The 14963-nt window shown below is 51.6% G+C and overlaps 1 protein-coding gene and 1 pseudogene across 2 annotated transcripts in view; both read left to right on the top strand.

The window, feature by feature from the left end:
- Window positions 1-1713: 1713 nt before the first annotated feature.
- Window positions 1714-3522, top strand: LOC116949437 (glutathione peroxidase 2-like; annotated as a pseudogene). The gene is made up of 2 exons (XR_012946019.1): window positions 1714-1986; window positions 2953-3522. The product of XR_012946019.1 is annotated as a glutathione peroxidase 2-like (transcript).
- A 282-nt stretch (window positions 3523-3804) lies between these two features.
- Window positions 3805-14963, top strand: part of TERT (telomerase reverse transcriptase) — a 34966-nt gene continuing 23807 nt past the window's right edge. Inside the window, exons 1-3 of the mRNA XM_032966850.2 lie at window positions 3805-6716; window positions 13076-13413; window positions 14320-14551. Of these exons, the coding sequence (XP_032822741.2) occupies window positions 6429-6716; window positions 13076-13413; window positions 14320-14551 (858 nt within the window). The 5' untranslated portion in view covers window positions 3805-6428. The remainder of the gene's footprint in view (window positions 6717-13075; window positions 13414-14319; window positions 14552-14963) is intronic.

A 14963-nucleotide genomic window follows, 5' to 3' on the forward strand; every position in this document is an offset into this window, starting at 1 on the left:
TGAAAAAGTGGCGGTTGTTTTTAACGTTAGCACCACGGAGAGATTTGATAGTTTGTTCAGATGGACGAGTCCATCTATGTTCGGAAAAGAGGAGGGGGGAGACGAAAAATAATGGATGCAGTCTGAAAGCCACCTTAAGCGTGATCAATCAATTAAGACCCGAAATGGTTTATCAAATCCTTCCAATTATGGCTAAGCCAGAATCCATCTCGGTTGAATTTGTCTCTGTATATGTGAGATTAGTTTTTTTTATTTCACTGGGCACATCGGTAAACGTATTTTCATGGCCAAGATTAAATGGGTTTGGCACCAGTCATGTCTCAGCAGCGGAGCGAGCAGCTCGCAATCTGAAAGTCCGAGTTCACATCCTGGTTGGGTGCTATGCCGGAGCCAGGATTTTCAGGAGTTAGTAAGCAAGGACTTGTGCCTTGCTTTCTATTCGACGCGTGTGCGGCGATGGCGCAGCCATCGATCGAGGGTCGAATTCGAACCGTGTTGTGATCGGCATCGCGCTCGCTGGAGGTGAATGCCTTCAGGAAAGTCGTGTACTGTATATGCAACTGCGCACAATTGTGAGTCACTATTAACTGCTTTGCCGTTGCTTATTGCCAATTATGGACTCAAACTATTGTCCTATCATCTCATATAGTCCCTGGCACGTAATAATATGCTTCGCAGTGGGGGTCGCAAAATGCTGATTTATTACTAATAAATCCCAATGATCCTATCGAAATGAAAGATTTCGATCGGATCATTGGGGGGGGGGGGGGCACTTGCCGCCCCCCAGCCAGTGGTTGGGGGGGGGGGTAACTCAGCTCATCGTCCTTCCTATAGACCACAGTGACCCACTCCTGTCCGGTCTGCGCTCCTTCAACAGAGGATGAGCAAAACTACACCAATTCTCGCTTGAAGCCCTCTTGTGGCGAGCAGACCCCGACATTGTCTTTTAACTCCTGAACATATTGCCAGATGAAACAGCATCATTCTGGGAACTCCGTTTGATAACATCAGTCGCATATTGTAAGTCAACGGTGGTTGTCTTATTCAGATATTTACACCACTTGGAACTGTAAACAAGAGATGATCGCCACCTCATTACTCATTTCAGTTTCATTTATTTGGTATATCCCTGTGAGCCATTCCGCTCTTGAATCGGGTGCAACCGCAACAAACAAAAAACTAAAACATGAATAAGAAAACATCTTAAAGTCACTATGTGACCGTGCAAACAGAAAATCCAGGAAAAAACAGCAAAATATTCCTGTAAAAGCACCATACACCAACGCTGTGTGCAAAAATTTTAGTGGGATGCAAGTCAACAACAACAACCACAAGACAACTTAGATTAAGGCCATCAGTCTAACTCCGTACTACAACAAACAACACATGGCCAAACCAAAAAACGTTTTCGAAATCACCAAAATAAAGCCTTAAAAGCTTTATTTTGGTGACAGTGATCATAGGAACTGTGACCGAATTTTCACAATAAACGACATAAACAACATTTGAGCAGAAGGAAATCACTTTGGCTTTATTTGATCTACGTGTAACTTACCTGGTAAAATAAAAAGTTTTAGTTCAAAATTTTGCTGTGGTGAATTCCATAGGAATTGTCCCTTTCCAACCGGAAATGGCCCATCCCTTCCACCCCCAGTCCATCCCCAGCCCCCCCCCCCGGGTCACGTGGCTCTGTGCCCGCCTATATAAGCGCTCGATGCGACACCGCCCTTACTTCACACGGAGACGATGGCGGCAGCAGCAGCAGCAGGTGCCTTGAGGTCGTTCTACGAGCTGTCGGCCAAGACGCTGGGCGGCGAGCTGGTCAACTTCTCGCGCTACCGCGGCAAGGTGGTGCTCATCGAGAACGTGGCGTCCCTCTGAGGCACGACCACCAGGGACTTCACCCAGCTAAACGAGCTGCAGGGCCGCTACGGCGCCCAGGGGCTCGCGGTGCTCGGCTTCCCCTGCAACCAGTTCGGCCACCAGGTATGCGTTGGCTCCACAGCGGCGGCGCTTGCTCTGTCCACTGCTGGATGACGGCTTCCCCGCTCCGTCCGGGGCTTTGTAGGGAGATGTTTGACGAAACTTTACGTGGGTTTGGCGGATTGGTGAAGCGGTGGCCCTGGGCCGTTTCAATGAACACTCGCCACTGATATTAGCCGGCACATAGCGAAGTAACACCACAGCCACAAGACACTCACTATTCGCCCCTCGCCTCACACGACTCGCCATGCATCACACCCAAACTTGCGGCTTAAATTACCGCCTCAGGTTGCCCGTTGACCTCCCCGCTGGACTCTTTCCAATCCGCCTGGCTAGGAACCAGTTTTACGGACAGACTACAGTACCTGGTATGTGTACATGAAGTGACTTTGAATTAGGAAATGTAGAACATGCTCAATGAAAAGTATGGGGGAGTTGATGTACTTTATATTTTATGCGTTGTCATCCTTTCATTATGTTCTACTGAGTCTGAACACGGCTGTGATTCATTAACTAGAGTGGCCAACAGGTTCACTTGGAATGTTTAGACCATTGTGGTCCTGTCTTAACAGATACTGTACTCGTAATAACAGGCATTACTCATGATCCTGGGAATGTTGCCTTTGTGTCAAGCCATGTCTTTGGGCTTAAACCAAGAGCTTTTGATAATTCGTTGGTAAAACGTCTTTTAATGAAATAGTTTTAAAGGCCTTTGTGAAAGCCCATTGAGCATATAAGTCACTCAGGGGAGACTTAATACTATTTTTAAAGTACAGTTTTCAGTACAACTGATTGGAGAGGTGCCATACAGAAATAATAGTTATTTTGGTAACCAGAATGGCAACGTTCTTGAATTGCTCGTGAGATGACACGGTGTAACAATGCATTAGGCCCGTTAGATGTATTTTAAAACTATTACATTAAAAAAGTGGTCACTTAATCGTTATCACGTTGGTGTGTGTGTCATAGGAGAACACCCAGAACGAGGAGATCCTGAACATCCTGAAGTATGTGCGCCCAGGCAGTGGCTACGAGCCCAACTTCACCATGTTCGCTAAGTGCGAGGTGAATGGCAAGGATACGCACCCAGTCTTTGAATTCATCAAGGAGAAGCTTCCCCTGCCATCCGATGATCCCATCTCCTTCCTGCAAGACCCTAAGAGCATCATATGGAGCCCGGTTTCACGCTCTGACATCGCGTGGAATTTTGAGAAGTTCCTGATCGGGCCTGACGGGCAGCCTTTCAAGCGCTACAGCAGGAAGTTCCATACCATCGGCATTGAGGATGACATCAAACTCCTTCTGAAGCAAGCATCATAGGGTTTTTTTGTACAAGTGATGTAGGCATTTTTCAAGCCGTTGGCAGCGTGTGCCCTGCTTAAGATATTAGAAATGCTACTTTGTGAAAACGTCCCTCAAAAATTTCCGAGGGAAGTTTGATGTCCTGTAGCAGATGTAATGTCTTATGTTCTTGGCACGTCTGGTCCATATGAGCTTGTCTTCTGTATGTGCCTTGCAATAAAATAAACGCCGACTTTTGTTTGTGTTCTTTTGTTTTCTGATATAAATTAACTTAGGTTTTTAGATTGTTGTGTAAACACCAAATTTATGTGCATTCCGTCACAGTGTCCCAGTTGCCACTTTGGTCACCGCTTTGCAACTGCCAAAATTGACTGGAGCATTGCTACTGATTACTCCTTCAATTATCGTTGCAATAACTTAATTGGTAAAAAAGTCGTTTCCCATGTGTGATGGTGCCAATTGGAGGATGACATTGGCATCATCAGTCATGTCATGCTGGGTGCAGCTTATAGGGGGTTTCAAACATTTTTTTTAAAGGGTTCGAAGTAAATGACCACGTTAAAGTCAAACCCTCAAGTGTATTACTATCATCCCACGTGCCTAATTTCCCAGATACTTGTCTGCTTCATTAATGGTGACTCGTCTTAGTTGTGCTGGGGGGTTGAGGCCGTGCGAATGCACTGCCCCTTGGCCAGCAGTCTATGACCTTCACAATCTCGGCAGAGGCCTGGGATTTGCGAACGTCTGCTCAAACAATCACAAAAGCTGAAAATAATGGGATATTTTTTGACAGTATACAGCAGAATTGGTTTTACCCTTTCTAGCAATAAAACAGGTTAAGATGTTAAAACACCAAACAGAAAGCCTTTACAAGGAATCCTGATATAATGAATCCTGATACGATTCCTTATACTGTAGTTTGATAATGGCAAGAAAGCTCCAATGATGTAGCTGCTCACAGCACCATCAGGGCTATAAATGCCCTGATGGTGCTGTCTTGGTGCTGTCCATCTTTTGGCGTTTTTTGGTCTAACACTCTAACACTGTTTGAGACTCGGATATACAGGAAGCTGTCTGGTGTGGACCAATCCGCTTGAGAGACAATGCACATATTACTAGAGCGTGTTTTTGTTTGCATGTTCACCACAAGTATGTGTGGCTAATGCAGACACGATTCCTTGAAAACGTTTTCTGTTTAGTGTTTTAACATCTTAACACCTGTTTTATTGCCAGAAAGGGTAAAACCTATTCTTATACAAAGGCTGACCCGAATTACATTGCTTCGTGTACATGTACGTTAATATTGTAAATACCCCCCCCCCACACACGGTTGACATACTGAGAGTTGAATATGGAAGCTGTTCGAGCATGTAAGGGGACGATGGCAGAGCTGTCTTGGGGAGAGTGCCAGTTAAATGTCGGGCTCATTACACGTGCATTGGAAGCGCTACCAACTCACGAAGTTTGGAACACTTACATGGACTTCCTGAGAAAGAGGTATGGTGTAGGACTAACAATGGGCTTGTCAAATCAGAAGCTATCAGTGACATGGTCTGCAGTGGGAAATTCTAAAATGTGCACTTACTAAATCGGGGTAAGTTCCCAACGAATGTGTACATTTAAGGACCATACATAGCCTCTGGCGAGGAAACGGGGATACAAGTGAGCTGCTGGGAGATGGAACTGTTGTGAGGTTATGGCATGGTGCTTTTGTGGATGGTATACAGCTCCATTTTGTAAGAGTGTGTTATGCAAAGACCGTGGTGCTGAAGAGAATTCAACATCGCACATGGTATAAATAACCATTTTAATTGCATAACTCAGCCCCCAATTCACGGCGTTATAACTGCTGACAACGAGTTTCAACCCCAAATGCCTGCCAGGATGTCCCTGCCGTGTCGCCTGGCGAATGGCCCTCTGACCCGGTTAACGCGCGTCACCCCCACTGCTGGCACGGGAGGGCAACTGCTCCACCTCATCGGAAGCCAATTTTTCTATGGCTCTTCAGGAATGACGAAGTGACCCCGATGCCTTATGCCAAGACCATGTAAAGTGGTACCACGTGCACACATGGGCCCACCTGAAACGCGCCTACTCTTGAGTATTGGTGATGTGATATCAGAGCAGCTCGCTAGGTTGCGAGTTCAAATTCTGGCCGGGGGGATTGACTCGGTTCATCCATCTGGGGTCGATACAATTATCGCGCCTTCAAAGGACGAAAAGCAAAGCTACATGAGCTCTCGTCCCCTGAAGCCCGTTGTTCTCGTGGCGAGCAGCAGACCTCCACATTGGCATCTAGCTCTCGAATGTATTGCTGTTTGCATCGTGTGCAAGAATGAAATATCGCCTCCTACTGGCAGTATATACCCGTCTGCGAATCACAGCGAGCTTTGGGATATCCCTGAGAATGGCGCGAAGACGCAATTCACCAAAAGTAAAAAAAAATAGCGTTGACCCAGACTCAGCGCGTAGGCGCCGCGGTGGCTGAGATGTTAACTACCTCGCCTGGTACACAGGAGGTCGTGGGGTCGATCCCGACGCCCGCTGTAATATTTGGAACTCGTTTGCGTCTCTCCCCTTGGTCGCGTGTATTTGTCTCCAGGTCCTCTGGTGTTGCTCCATATTTAGTACCAATCAAGATCACGCGTTTAAGAGTATTTGGCTGCTATACCTTTCCACACGATGATAAGCCGCTTCGTTGGACTACAATGTGTGGACAGGTCTCTTCTGAAAACTATCTCAGTGGGCCCTGCCTGGTAAAATAAACAAATAGTTTAGCGGCGCCCCGCGTTCAGCTCGCACGAGGCCCCTCGCCTCCCGCCGGCAGCAGCGGCGCAGGGCTGGGCCAACAGCCCCAGGCCAATGGGGCCTCGGACCCCGTCGTGAATTAACACGGCGGGGCGACGTTTCAGCTTTCGATTGCGATGACGACGAGCGTTTACGGAATCGAGTATAGCGAGTGATTCACGTTTGATGATTTTACCACGAGTCGAATAAATGTGTTCATTTTACATCCGTAAAAAAACCGCTGTTTTATTACTTACTAAACATTGCAATACTGCATGCACTATACTCAGGGCCCCTCATAGCCTGAATCCGACCCTTGTCTGTGCGGCGTCTCTCGCCCCTGACGAGGTGGAAGCATGGCCTCCACCTCGTCGCGCTCGCGTCACTACGAGGAGGGCGAGGAGGTGGCGAGGGGGACGGAGGCCCCGAGGCAGCTGCTCAGGCGGCTGTACGCGCGCTGCGCCCCGCTCGGCGCGTTCGTCGCGGAGCTCGCGGCCGCCGCCGAGCCCGGCTCGCCCGCCGCGGCGGGGCGGCCTCTGCTGCGCGCCGGGGACGCCGCGGGGCTGGCGAGCCTCGCGGCCTCCGTGCTGGTGTGCGTGCCTCGCGGGGCCAGGGACCTCACGCCGCCAGTCTCGTTCAGACAGGTCGGTGTGTGGCGTCTCGTCTGTGTGACGAGGTGTGTGGTGTCTCGTCAGTGTGATGTCTGTGTGACGAGGTGTGTGGCGTCTCGTCTGTGTTACGAGGTGTGTGGTGTCTCGTCTGTGTGGTGTCTCGTCTGTGTGACGAGGTGTGTGGCGTCTCGTCTGTGTGGTGTCTCGTCTGTGTGACGAGGTGTGTGGTGTTTCGTCTGTGTGACGAGGTGTGTGGTGTCTCGTCTGTGTGGTGTCTCGTCTGTGTGACGAGGTGTGTGGTGTCTCGTCTGTGTGACGAGGTGTGTGGTGTCTCGTCTGTGTGACGAGGTGTGTGGTGTCTCGCCTGTGTGACGAGGTGTGTTGGTGTCTCGTCTGTGTGACGAGGTGTGTGGTGTCTCGTGTGTGTGACGAGGTGTGTGGTGTCTCGTCTGTGTGACGAGGTGTGTGGCGTCTCGTCTGTGTGACGAGGTGTGTGGTGTCTCGTCTGTGTGGTGTCTCGTCTGTGTGACGAGGTGTGTGGTGTCTCGTCTGTGTGACGAGGTGTGTGGTGTCTCGTCTGTGTGATGTCTCGTCTGTGTAACGAGGTGTGTGATGTCTCGTCTGTGTGACGAGGTGTGGTGTCTCGTCTGTGTGACGAGGTGTGTGGTGTCTCGTCTGTGTGACGAGGTGTGTGGTGTCTCGTTCAGACAAGTCGGTGTGTGGTGTCTCGTCTGTGTGACGAGGTGTGTGGTGTCTCGTCTGTGTGGTGTCTCGTCTGTGTGACGAGGTGTGTGGTGTCTCGTCTGTGTGACGAGGTGTGTGGTGTCTCGTCTGTGTGACGAGGTGTGTGGTGTCTCATCTGTGTGACGAGGTGTGTGGTGTCTCGTCTGCGTGACGAGGTGTGTGGTGTCTCGTCTGTGTGACGAGGTGTGTGGTGTCTTGTCTGTGTGACGAGGTGTGTGGTGTCTCGTCTGTGTGGCGAGGTGTGTGGTGTCTCGTCTGTGTGGCGAGGTGTGTGGTGTCTCGTCTGTGTGGCGAGGTGTGTGGTGTCTCGTCTGTGTGACGAGGTGTGTGGTGTCTCGTCTGTGTGACGAGGTGTGTGGTGTCTCGTCTGTGTGACGAGGTGTGTGGTGTCTCGTCTGTGTGACGAGGTGTGTGGTGTCTCGTCTGTGTGACGAGGTGTGTGGTGTCTCGTTCAGACAAGTCGGTGTGTGGTGTCTCGTCTGTGTGACGAGGTGTGTGGTGTCTCGTCTGTGTGGTGTCTCGTCTGTGTGACGAGGTGTGTGGTGTCTCGTCTGTGTGACGAGGTGTGTGGTGTCTCGTCTGTGTGACGAGGTGTGTGGTGTCTCATCTGTGTGACGAGGTGTGTGGTGTCTCGTCTGCGTGACGAGGTGTGTGGTGTCTCGTCTGTGTGACGAGGTGTGTGGTGTCTTGTCTGTGTGACGAGGTGTGTGGTGTCTCGTTCAGACAAGTCGGTGTGTGGTGTCTCGTCTGTGTGACGAGGTGTGTGGTGTCTCGTCTGTGTGGTGTCTCGTCTGTGTGACGAGGTGTGTGGTGTCTCGTCTGTGTGACGAGGTGTGTGGTGTCTCGTCTGTGTGACGAGGTGTGTGGTGTCTCATCTGTGTGACGAGGTGTGTGGTGTCTCGTCTGCGTGACGAGGTGTGTGGTGTCTCGTCTGTGTGACGAGGTGTGTGGTGTCTTGTCTGTGTGACGAGGTGTGTGGTGTCTCGTCTGTGTGGCGAGGTGTGTGGTGTCTCGTCTGTGTGGCGAGGTGTGTGGTGTCTCGTCTGTGTGGCGAGGTGTGTGGTGTCTCGTCTGTGTGACGAGGTGTGTGGTGTCTCGTCTGTGTGACGAGGTGTGTGGTGTCTCGTCTGTGTGACGAGGTGTGTGGTGTCTCGTCTGTGTGACGAGGTGTGTGGTGTCTCGTCTGTGTGACGAGGTGTGTGGCGTCTCGTCTGTGTGGCGAGGTGTGTGGCGTCTCGTCTGTGGTGTCTTGTCTGTGTGACGAGGTGTGTGGTGTCTCGTCTGTGTGACGAGGTGTGTGGTGTCTCGTCTGTGTGGCGAGGTGTGTGGCGTCTCGTCTGTGGTGTCTCGTCTGTGTGACGAGGTGTCTGGTGTCTCGTCTGTGACGAGGTGTGTGGTGTCTCGTCTGTGTGACGAGGTGTGTGGTGTCTCGTCTGTGTGACGAGGTGTGTGGTGTCTCGTCTGTGTGACGAGGTGTGTGGTGTCTTGTCTGTGTGACGAGGTGTGTGGTGTCTCGTCTGTGTGGCGAGGTGTGTGGTGTCTCGTCTGTGTGGCGAGGTGTGTGGTGTCTCGTCTGTGTGACGAGGTGTGTGGTGTCTCGTCTGTGTGACGAGGTGTGTGGTGTCTCGTCTGTGTGACGAGGTGTGTGGTGTCTTGTCTGTGTGACGAGGTGTGTGGTGTCTCGTCTGTGTGACGAGGTGTGTGGTGTCTCGTCTGTGTGGCGAGGTGTGTGGCGTCTCGTCTGTGGTGTCTCGTCTGTGTGACGAGGTGTGTGGTGTCTTGTCTGTGTGACGAGGTGTGTGGTGTCTCGTCTGTGTGACGAGGTGTGTGGTGTCTCGTCTGTGTGGCGAGGTGTGTGGCGTCTCGTCTGTGGTGTCTCGTCTGTGTGACGAGGTGTGTGGTGTCTCGTTCAGACAAGTCAGTGTGTGGTGTCTCGTCTGTTTGACAAGGTGTGTGGTGTCTCGTCTGTGACGAGGTGTGTGGTGTCTCGTCTGTGTGACGAGGTGTGTGGTGTCTCGTCTGTGTGACGAGGTGTGTGGTGTCTCGTCTGTGTGACGAGGTGTGTGGTGTCTCGTCTTTGTGATGTCTCGTCTGTGTGACGAGGTGTGTGGTGTCTCGTTCAGACAGGTCGGTGTGTGGTGTCTCGTCTGTGTGACGAGGTGTGTGATGTCTCGTCTGTGTGACGAGGTGTGTGGTGTCTCGTCTTTGTGATGTCTCGTCTGTGTGACGAGGTGTGTGGTGTCTCGTTCAGACAGGTCGGTGTGTGGTGTCTCGTCTCTGTGAAGAGGTGTGTGATGTCTCGTCTGTGTGACGAGGTGTGTGGTGTCTCGTCTTTGTGATGTCTCGTCTGTGTGACGAGGTGTGTGGTGTCTCGTTCAGACAGGTCGGTGTGTGGTGTCTCGTCTCTGTGACGAGGTGTGTGGTGTCTCGTCTGTGTGACGAGGTGTGTGGTGTCTCGTCTGTGTGATGTCTCGTCTGTGTGACGAGGTGTGTGGTGTCTCGTCTGTGACGAGGTGTGTGGTGTCTCGTCTGTGTGACGAGGTGGGTGGTGTCTCGTCTGTGTGACGAGGTGTGTGACGAGGTGTGTGGTGTCTCGTCTGTGTGGCGAGGTGTGTGGTGTCTCGTTCAGACAAGTCGGTGTGTGGTGTCTCGTCTGTGTGACGTGGTGTGTGACGAGGTGTATAGTGTCTCGTCTGTGTGACGAGGTGTGTGGTGTCTCGTCTGTTTGGCGAGGTGTGTGATGTCTCGTCTGTGTGACGAGGTGTGTGGTGTCTCGTCTGTGTGACGAGGTGTGTGGTGTCTCGTCTGTGTGACGAGGTGTGTGGTGTCTCGTCTGTGTGACGAGGTGTGTGGTGTCTCGTCTGTGTGGTGTCTCGTCTGTGTGACGAGGTGTGTGATGTCTCGTCTGTGTGACGAGGTGTGTGGTGTCTCGTTCAGACAAGTCGGTGTGTGGTGTCTCGTCTGTGTGACGAAGTGTGTGACGAGGTGTATAGTGTCTCGTCTGTGTGACGAGGTGTGTGGTGTCTCGTCTATGACGAGGTGTATGGTGTCTCGTCTGTGTGACGAGGTGTGTGGTGACTCGTCTGTGGGGCGAGGTGTGTGGTGTCTCGTCTGTGTGACGAGGTGTGTGGTGTCTCGTCTGTGTGACGAGGTGTGTGGTGTCTCGTCTGTGTGACGAGGTGTGTGGTGTCTCGTCTGTGTGGTGTCTCGTCTGTGTGACGAGGTGTGTGATGTCTCGTCTGTGTGACGAGGTGTGTGGTGTCTCGTTCAGACAAGTCGGTGTGTGGTGTCTCGTCTGTGTGACGAAGTGTGTGACGAGGTGTATAGTGTCTCGTCTGTGTGACGAGGTGTGTGGTGTCTCGTCTATGACGAGGTGTGTGGTGTCTCGTCTGTGTGACGAGGTGTGTGGTGACTCGTCTGTGGGGCGAGGTGTGTGGTGTCTCGTCTGTGTGACGAGGTGTGTGGTGTCTCGTCTGTGTGGTGTCTCGTCTGTGTGACGAGGTGTGTGGTGTCTCGTCTGTGTGACGAGGTGTGTGGTGTCTCGTCTGTGTGACGAGGTGTGTGATGTCTCGTCTGTGTGACGAGGTGTGTGGTGTCTCGTCTGTGTGACGAGGTGTGTGGTGTCTCGTCTGTGTGACGAGGTGTGTGGTGTCTCGTCTGTGTGACGAGGTGTGTGGTGTCTCGTCTGTGTGACGAGGTGTGTGGTGTCTCGTCTGTGTGACGAGGTGTGTGGTGTCTCGTCTGTGTGATGTCTCGTCTGTGTGACGAGGTGTGTGGTGTCTCGTCTGTGTGACGAGGTGTGTGGTGTCTCGTCTGTGTGACGAGGTGTGTGGTGTCTTGTCTGTGTGACGAGGTGTGTGGTGTCTCGTCTGTGTGACGAGGTGTGTGGTGTCTCGTCTGTGTGGCGAGGTGTGTGGCGTCTCGTCTGTGTGGTGTCTCGTCTGTGTGACGAGGTGTGTGGTGTCTCGTTCAGACAAGTCAGTGTGTGGTGTCTCGTCTGTTTGACGAGGTGTGTGGTGTCTCGTCTGTGACGAGGTGTGTGGTGTCTCGTCCATGTGGTGTCTCGTCTGTGTGACGAGGTGTGTGGTGTCTCGTCTGTGTGACGAGGTGTGCGTGGGGAGTCGGAGTGAAGAGTGATGACCGCGCTACGAACCTGGCGATCTGAGTTCGATTCCCGCCAAGCACCCAGCGACGATTGTCCTGCGCCTCCTCTGAGTCGACTCGAACATTGACAATGGGGAGACCAAAGGCGGTCCCACGACAGCCCCCCGTGAAGGCTACACGGGGGGCCTTTGTCTTTGTGTCTGTGCCGAGAGGCGCCGCGAAACCGGCGTCCAGACTTCGAGTATTGAACCCGTCCGGGGACTCCCCTAGGTCGACTCGGCCTCAAACGAGTACCTGGTGCGATGTGTAAATATCCACAACTGTCAACCCCTTATCAGTGCCTACCTTATTGTAGAACAATTCAGGACCTTGGTGGTCACCTCGTGCACTTATAAATCTCAACGTTCATCCTACAAATTACCATCACAAAGGAGAAACACAAATATATATATTTTTTAAAATGTTTGCTCGTACTGAAGCGGCTTTATCCCGTATGTACCTAAAAACTAAATTTCCCTGTACAAGACTACGGGTAAACTGTATGGGTTGACAGGTATGAATATCGCCACTTGGGAAACAAAGACGGCCGGGCGAGTGCTGGCCACCCACCACCCCCTTGTGTGTCAAGGCGAGGTTGTTACCCTGTTATAGTTGCGTCCCGTGTAAGGAGATGTTGCGGTGGAGGGGATGAACTGAGCAACTCAATCTCTTCTGAGAACTTAGTGAATCACTTGTTGCACAAAAACCCCGAAGGATGTTTAAGCTTAGGGAGCCTTCAACTTGATCAGTAATGTGCCCAGTCTCATCGGATTCCTTGGAAGCTGAGGAGGGTTGACCGTGGATTGTGTTTGGATGGACAACCAGCATCCATAAAACAGGTGTGACAGGCTACTATGAGCCCTCGTCGGAAGATCGCAGTACAAGAAAATCCATATGGGGTCGTTCATAAATGACGTCACGCACCTGGGGGGGGGGTCAGACATTTGTGACGATGTGTGACGAGGTGGGGGGGGTTGAGAAATGTGACGTCACATCAAAATGCGCAACTTTAATAAATATCGAATTGTTATAACACTCCTACAACATCAGAGTGCAGCGCCACATTAAATCCGCACTACAATGACAATAGTTTAAAGCGATTTCAACCATGTTTTATTTTCAAAATAGAAATATCGTTTGGGGGGGGGGGCAGAGCTTCGTGACGTCATATTTGAGGGGGGGTCTGACTTTTTGTGACGCCGTGTGACGGGGGGGGGGGGTCAAAAATCGTCCAAAAGCGCGTGACGTCATTTATGGACGGCCCCTATCTGTGTTTTACTTAGACCCTCCGACGATGCTCCTTAACGTCACCAACCCACACTGACCAGCGTGGTGAAACTCCCACGACCCACATGGCATGGGGTAACTTACACCCAGCAGTGGATTGACAACCAGGGCCGTGCTTGTACACGTTTAGAGTTTTATTTTGTGACTGACCACAAGCATCTGCACGACAGCTGCCTTCGCACGCCCCATGCCAAGCCCCATCGTCTCGACCCCCACAGCTGTCCAGCCAGAAGGAGCTCATGAGCCGCCTGCTGCAACGAATCCGCAGCCGGGGCAAGCGCAATGTCGTGGCGTTTGGGCTGGCGAGGCCATGCGAGCCGACGCTGCCGTCCGTGCCCAAGCTGCGTACGCACTGGACCAACGACACCGCTGCCTCCATGATGAACGACAGCTTCTGGGGGACCCTGATGGAGCGCATGGGAGACCAGGTCTTCGAGTACCTGGTGGAGGTGTGCTCCCTATTCATGTGGGTGCCGCCTTCCTGCTACTACCAGTTCTGCGGCGTTCCCATCTATGACCTGGTGGTGTCGGGCCGCCACTTCTCTGCACCCAACAGGTGAGCGTGGAGGTGCGGGTGTGCATTGTTTACCGCCTCTGTCGGCTCAACGCTAAGTAATAGTAATAATCTTACCTACAAAAGGCATTTTTTTGTCTGTCCGTGGCGGACACTTGCCAGGGATTTGGCTCGCGAACCATGGGGTTTACGTATTAATAATAAACCTTAAAAAAATAAACAACGGTTTTATTAACAACTTCGCTTAACTCACTGTCGAGAGTACGTCAATGATTCGGCGCCTGCTCCCACATCAACGCTGACTTTAATTGATTACTTCCGCAATTCGTTCACGTGGAGCGTGCGCGCCTAAGGCACGTGGCGCCTGCGTCAATGGGGGGAGCGATTACACAGTTTAGGGACCGTGGCGTTTTTTACCTACACAAATATAAAAAAATAATAAGGCGTCCAGACAAAAATGTTAATTGCTTTAAAGTAGCGAATTAATTGATTAATTGATGCCGATTTTGATACAGGCATGCATTGTCACCGGATCTGAGTACGTGTGCAAATTTTTGAATTGATTGGACAACAGGAAGTTGACTAACTTTTGATTACAAGATTTGACCACGACACAGGAATCAAGTTAAGTAAAACCATTGAAAAAAGTAACCAGGTAGCACGCCATAAGCCCCGTGGTGAGCCAGTGCTATTCCGATTTCATGTCCGTCACCTTTAGAGTGCTTCAAAATTCATAGTTTTCTGAAGAAACTCACAGCCCGTAGAGCGAAACGTCAGGCATCATGCCAGACCGCGTGGCACAACCCGAAAAAATATCGGAGAGCTGTACAGCACAACTGTGGAAACACATGCAGCAAGTATCATTTGAGGGCAGTTTACAGTCTGAAAACAACTACCAATATTAAAACATCCTCACATTGATGATGAAGCTGCTCCTTCCTCTTCCAGTCTATGCAGCCAGAGGCTGGTGATGGCTCACTCAGACGAGCGAGGTGGTGGTGGTGGTCGTCGTGGTGGTGGTGGTGGTGGTGATGGTGGTCGCGGCAGAGGGAGAGGGGCTCGAGTGAACCCAGAGCGGCCGGACGTAGGGACAGCAGCCAGAAGAAAACGCAAACGTCGACCACAAAGAAACTGCGAACGTCAACTCCAGATTATACGCAAATTTCAGATGGATAACGAGGTGAGTGAACGGCTGAATGTGATGGATGAGAAGCAAGGAGGTGTTTGCATTTCACTTTTAGTGGTCATGAAGAGGGCACCCTTTTACATGTGGTTCATATTTGTGTGGTGGGTTCACGGAGACGCACACTGCAACTGGAGACACCACGTTTGTTACACAGCCCAACAGGGCTACTGTTTATCAACGCTATCGGTTAACTAGACCCCCAACCGGAGTCACTACGTAACTGGGTCAGGACTGTAACTCCATTGACCCACGGAACCTAAATGTATAACTTAACCGACGACCGGAGACCGAAGACCAAAGCACCGGCACACAGCGAGTTCCCGCACCCAGACCACCACGATGGCTCCACCCCCATCCTTCTCCTCCTCTCGAGGGGGCGTGGCCTCGCTCCGCCTCCGGCCACACC

The sequence above is a fragment of the Petromyzon marinus genome, chromosome 36 (genome assembly GCF_048934315.1).
Source record: "Petromyzon marinus isolate PM22_M1 ecotype Great Lakes invasive population chromosome 36, UKy_Petmar_22M1.pri1.0, whole genome shotgun sequence".
Classification (NCBI taxonomy): domain Eukaryota; kingdom Metazoa; phylum Chordata; class Hyperoartia; order Petromyzontiformes; family Petromyzontidae; genus Petromyzon; species Petromyzon marinus.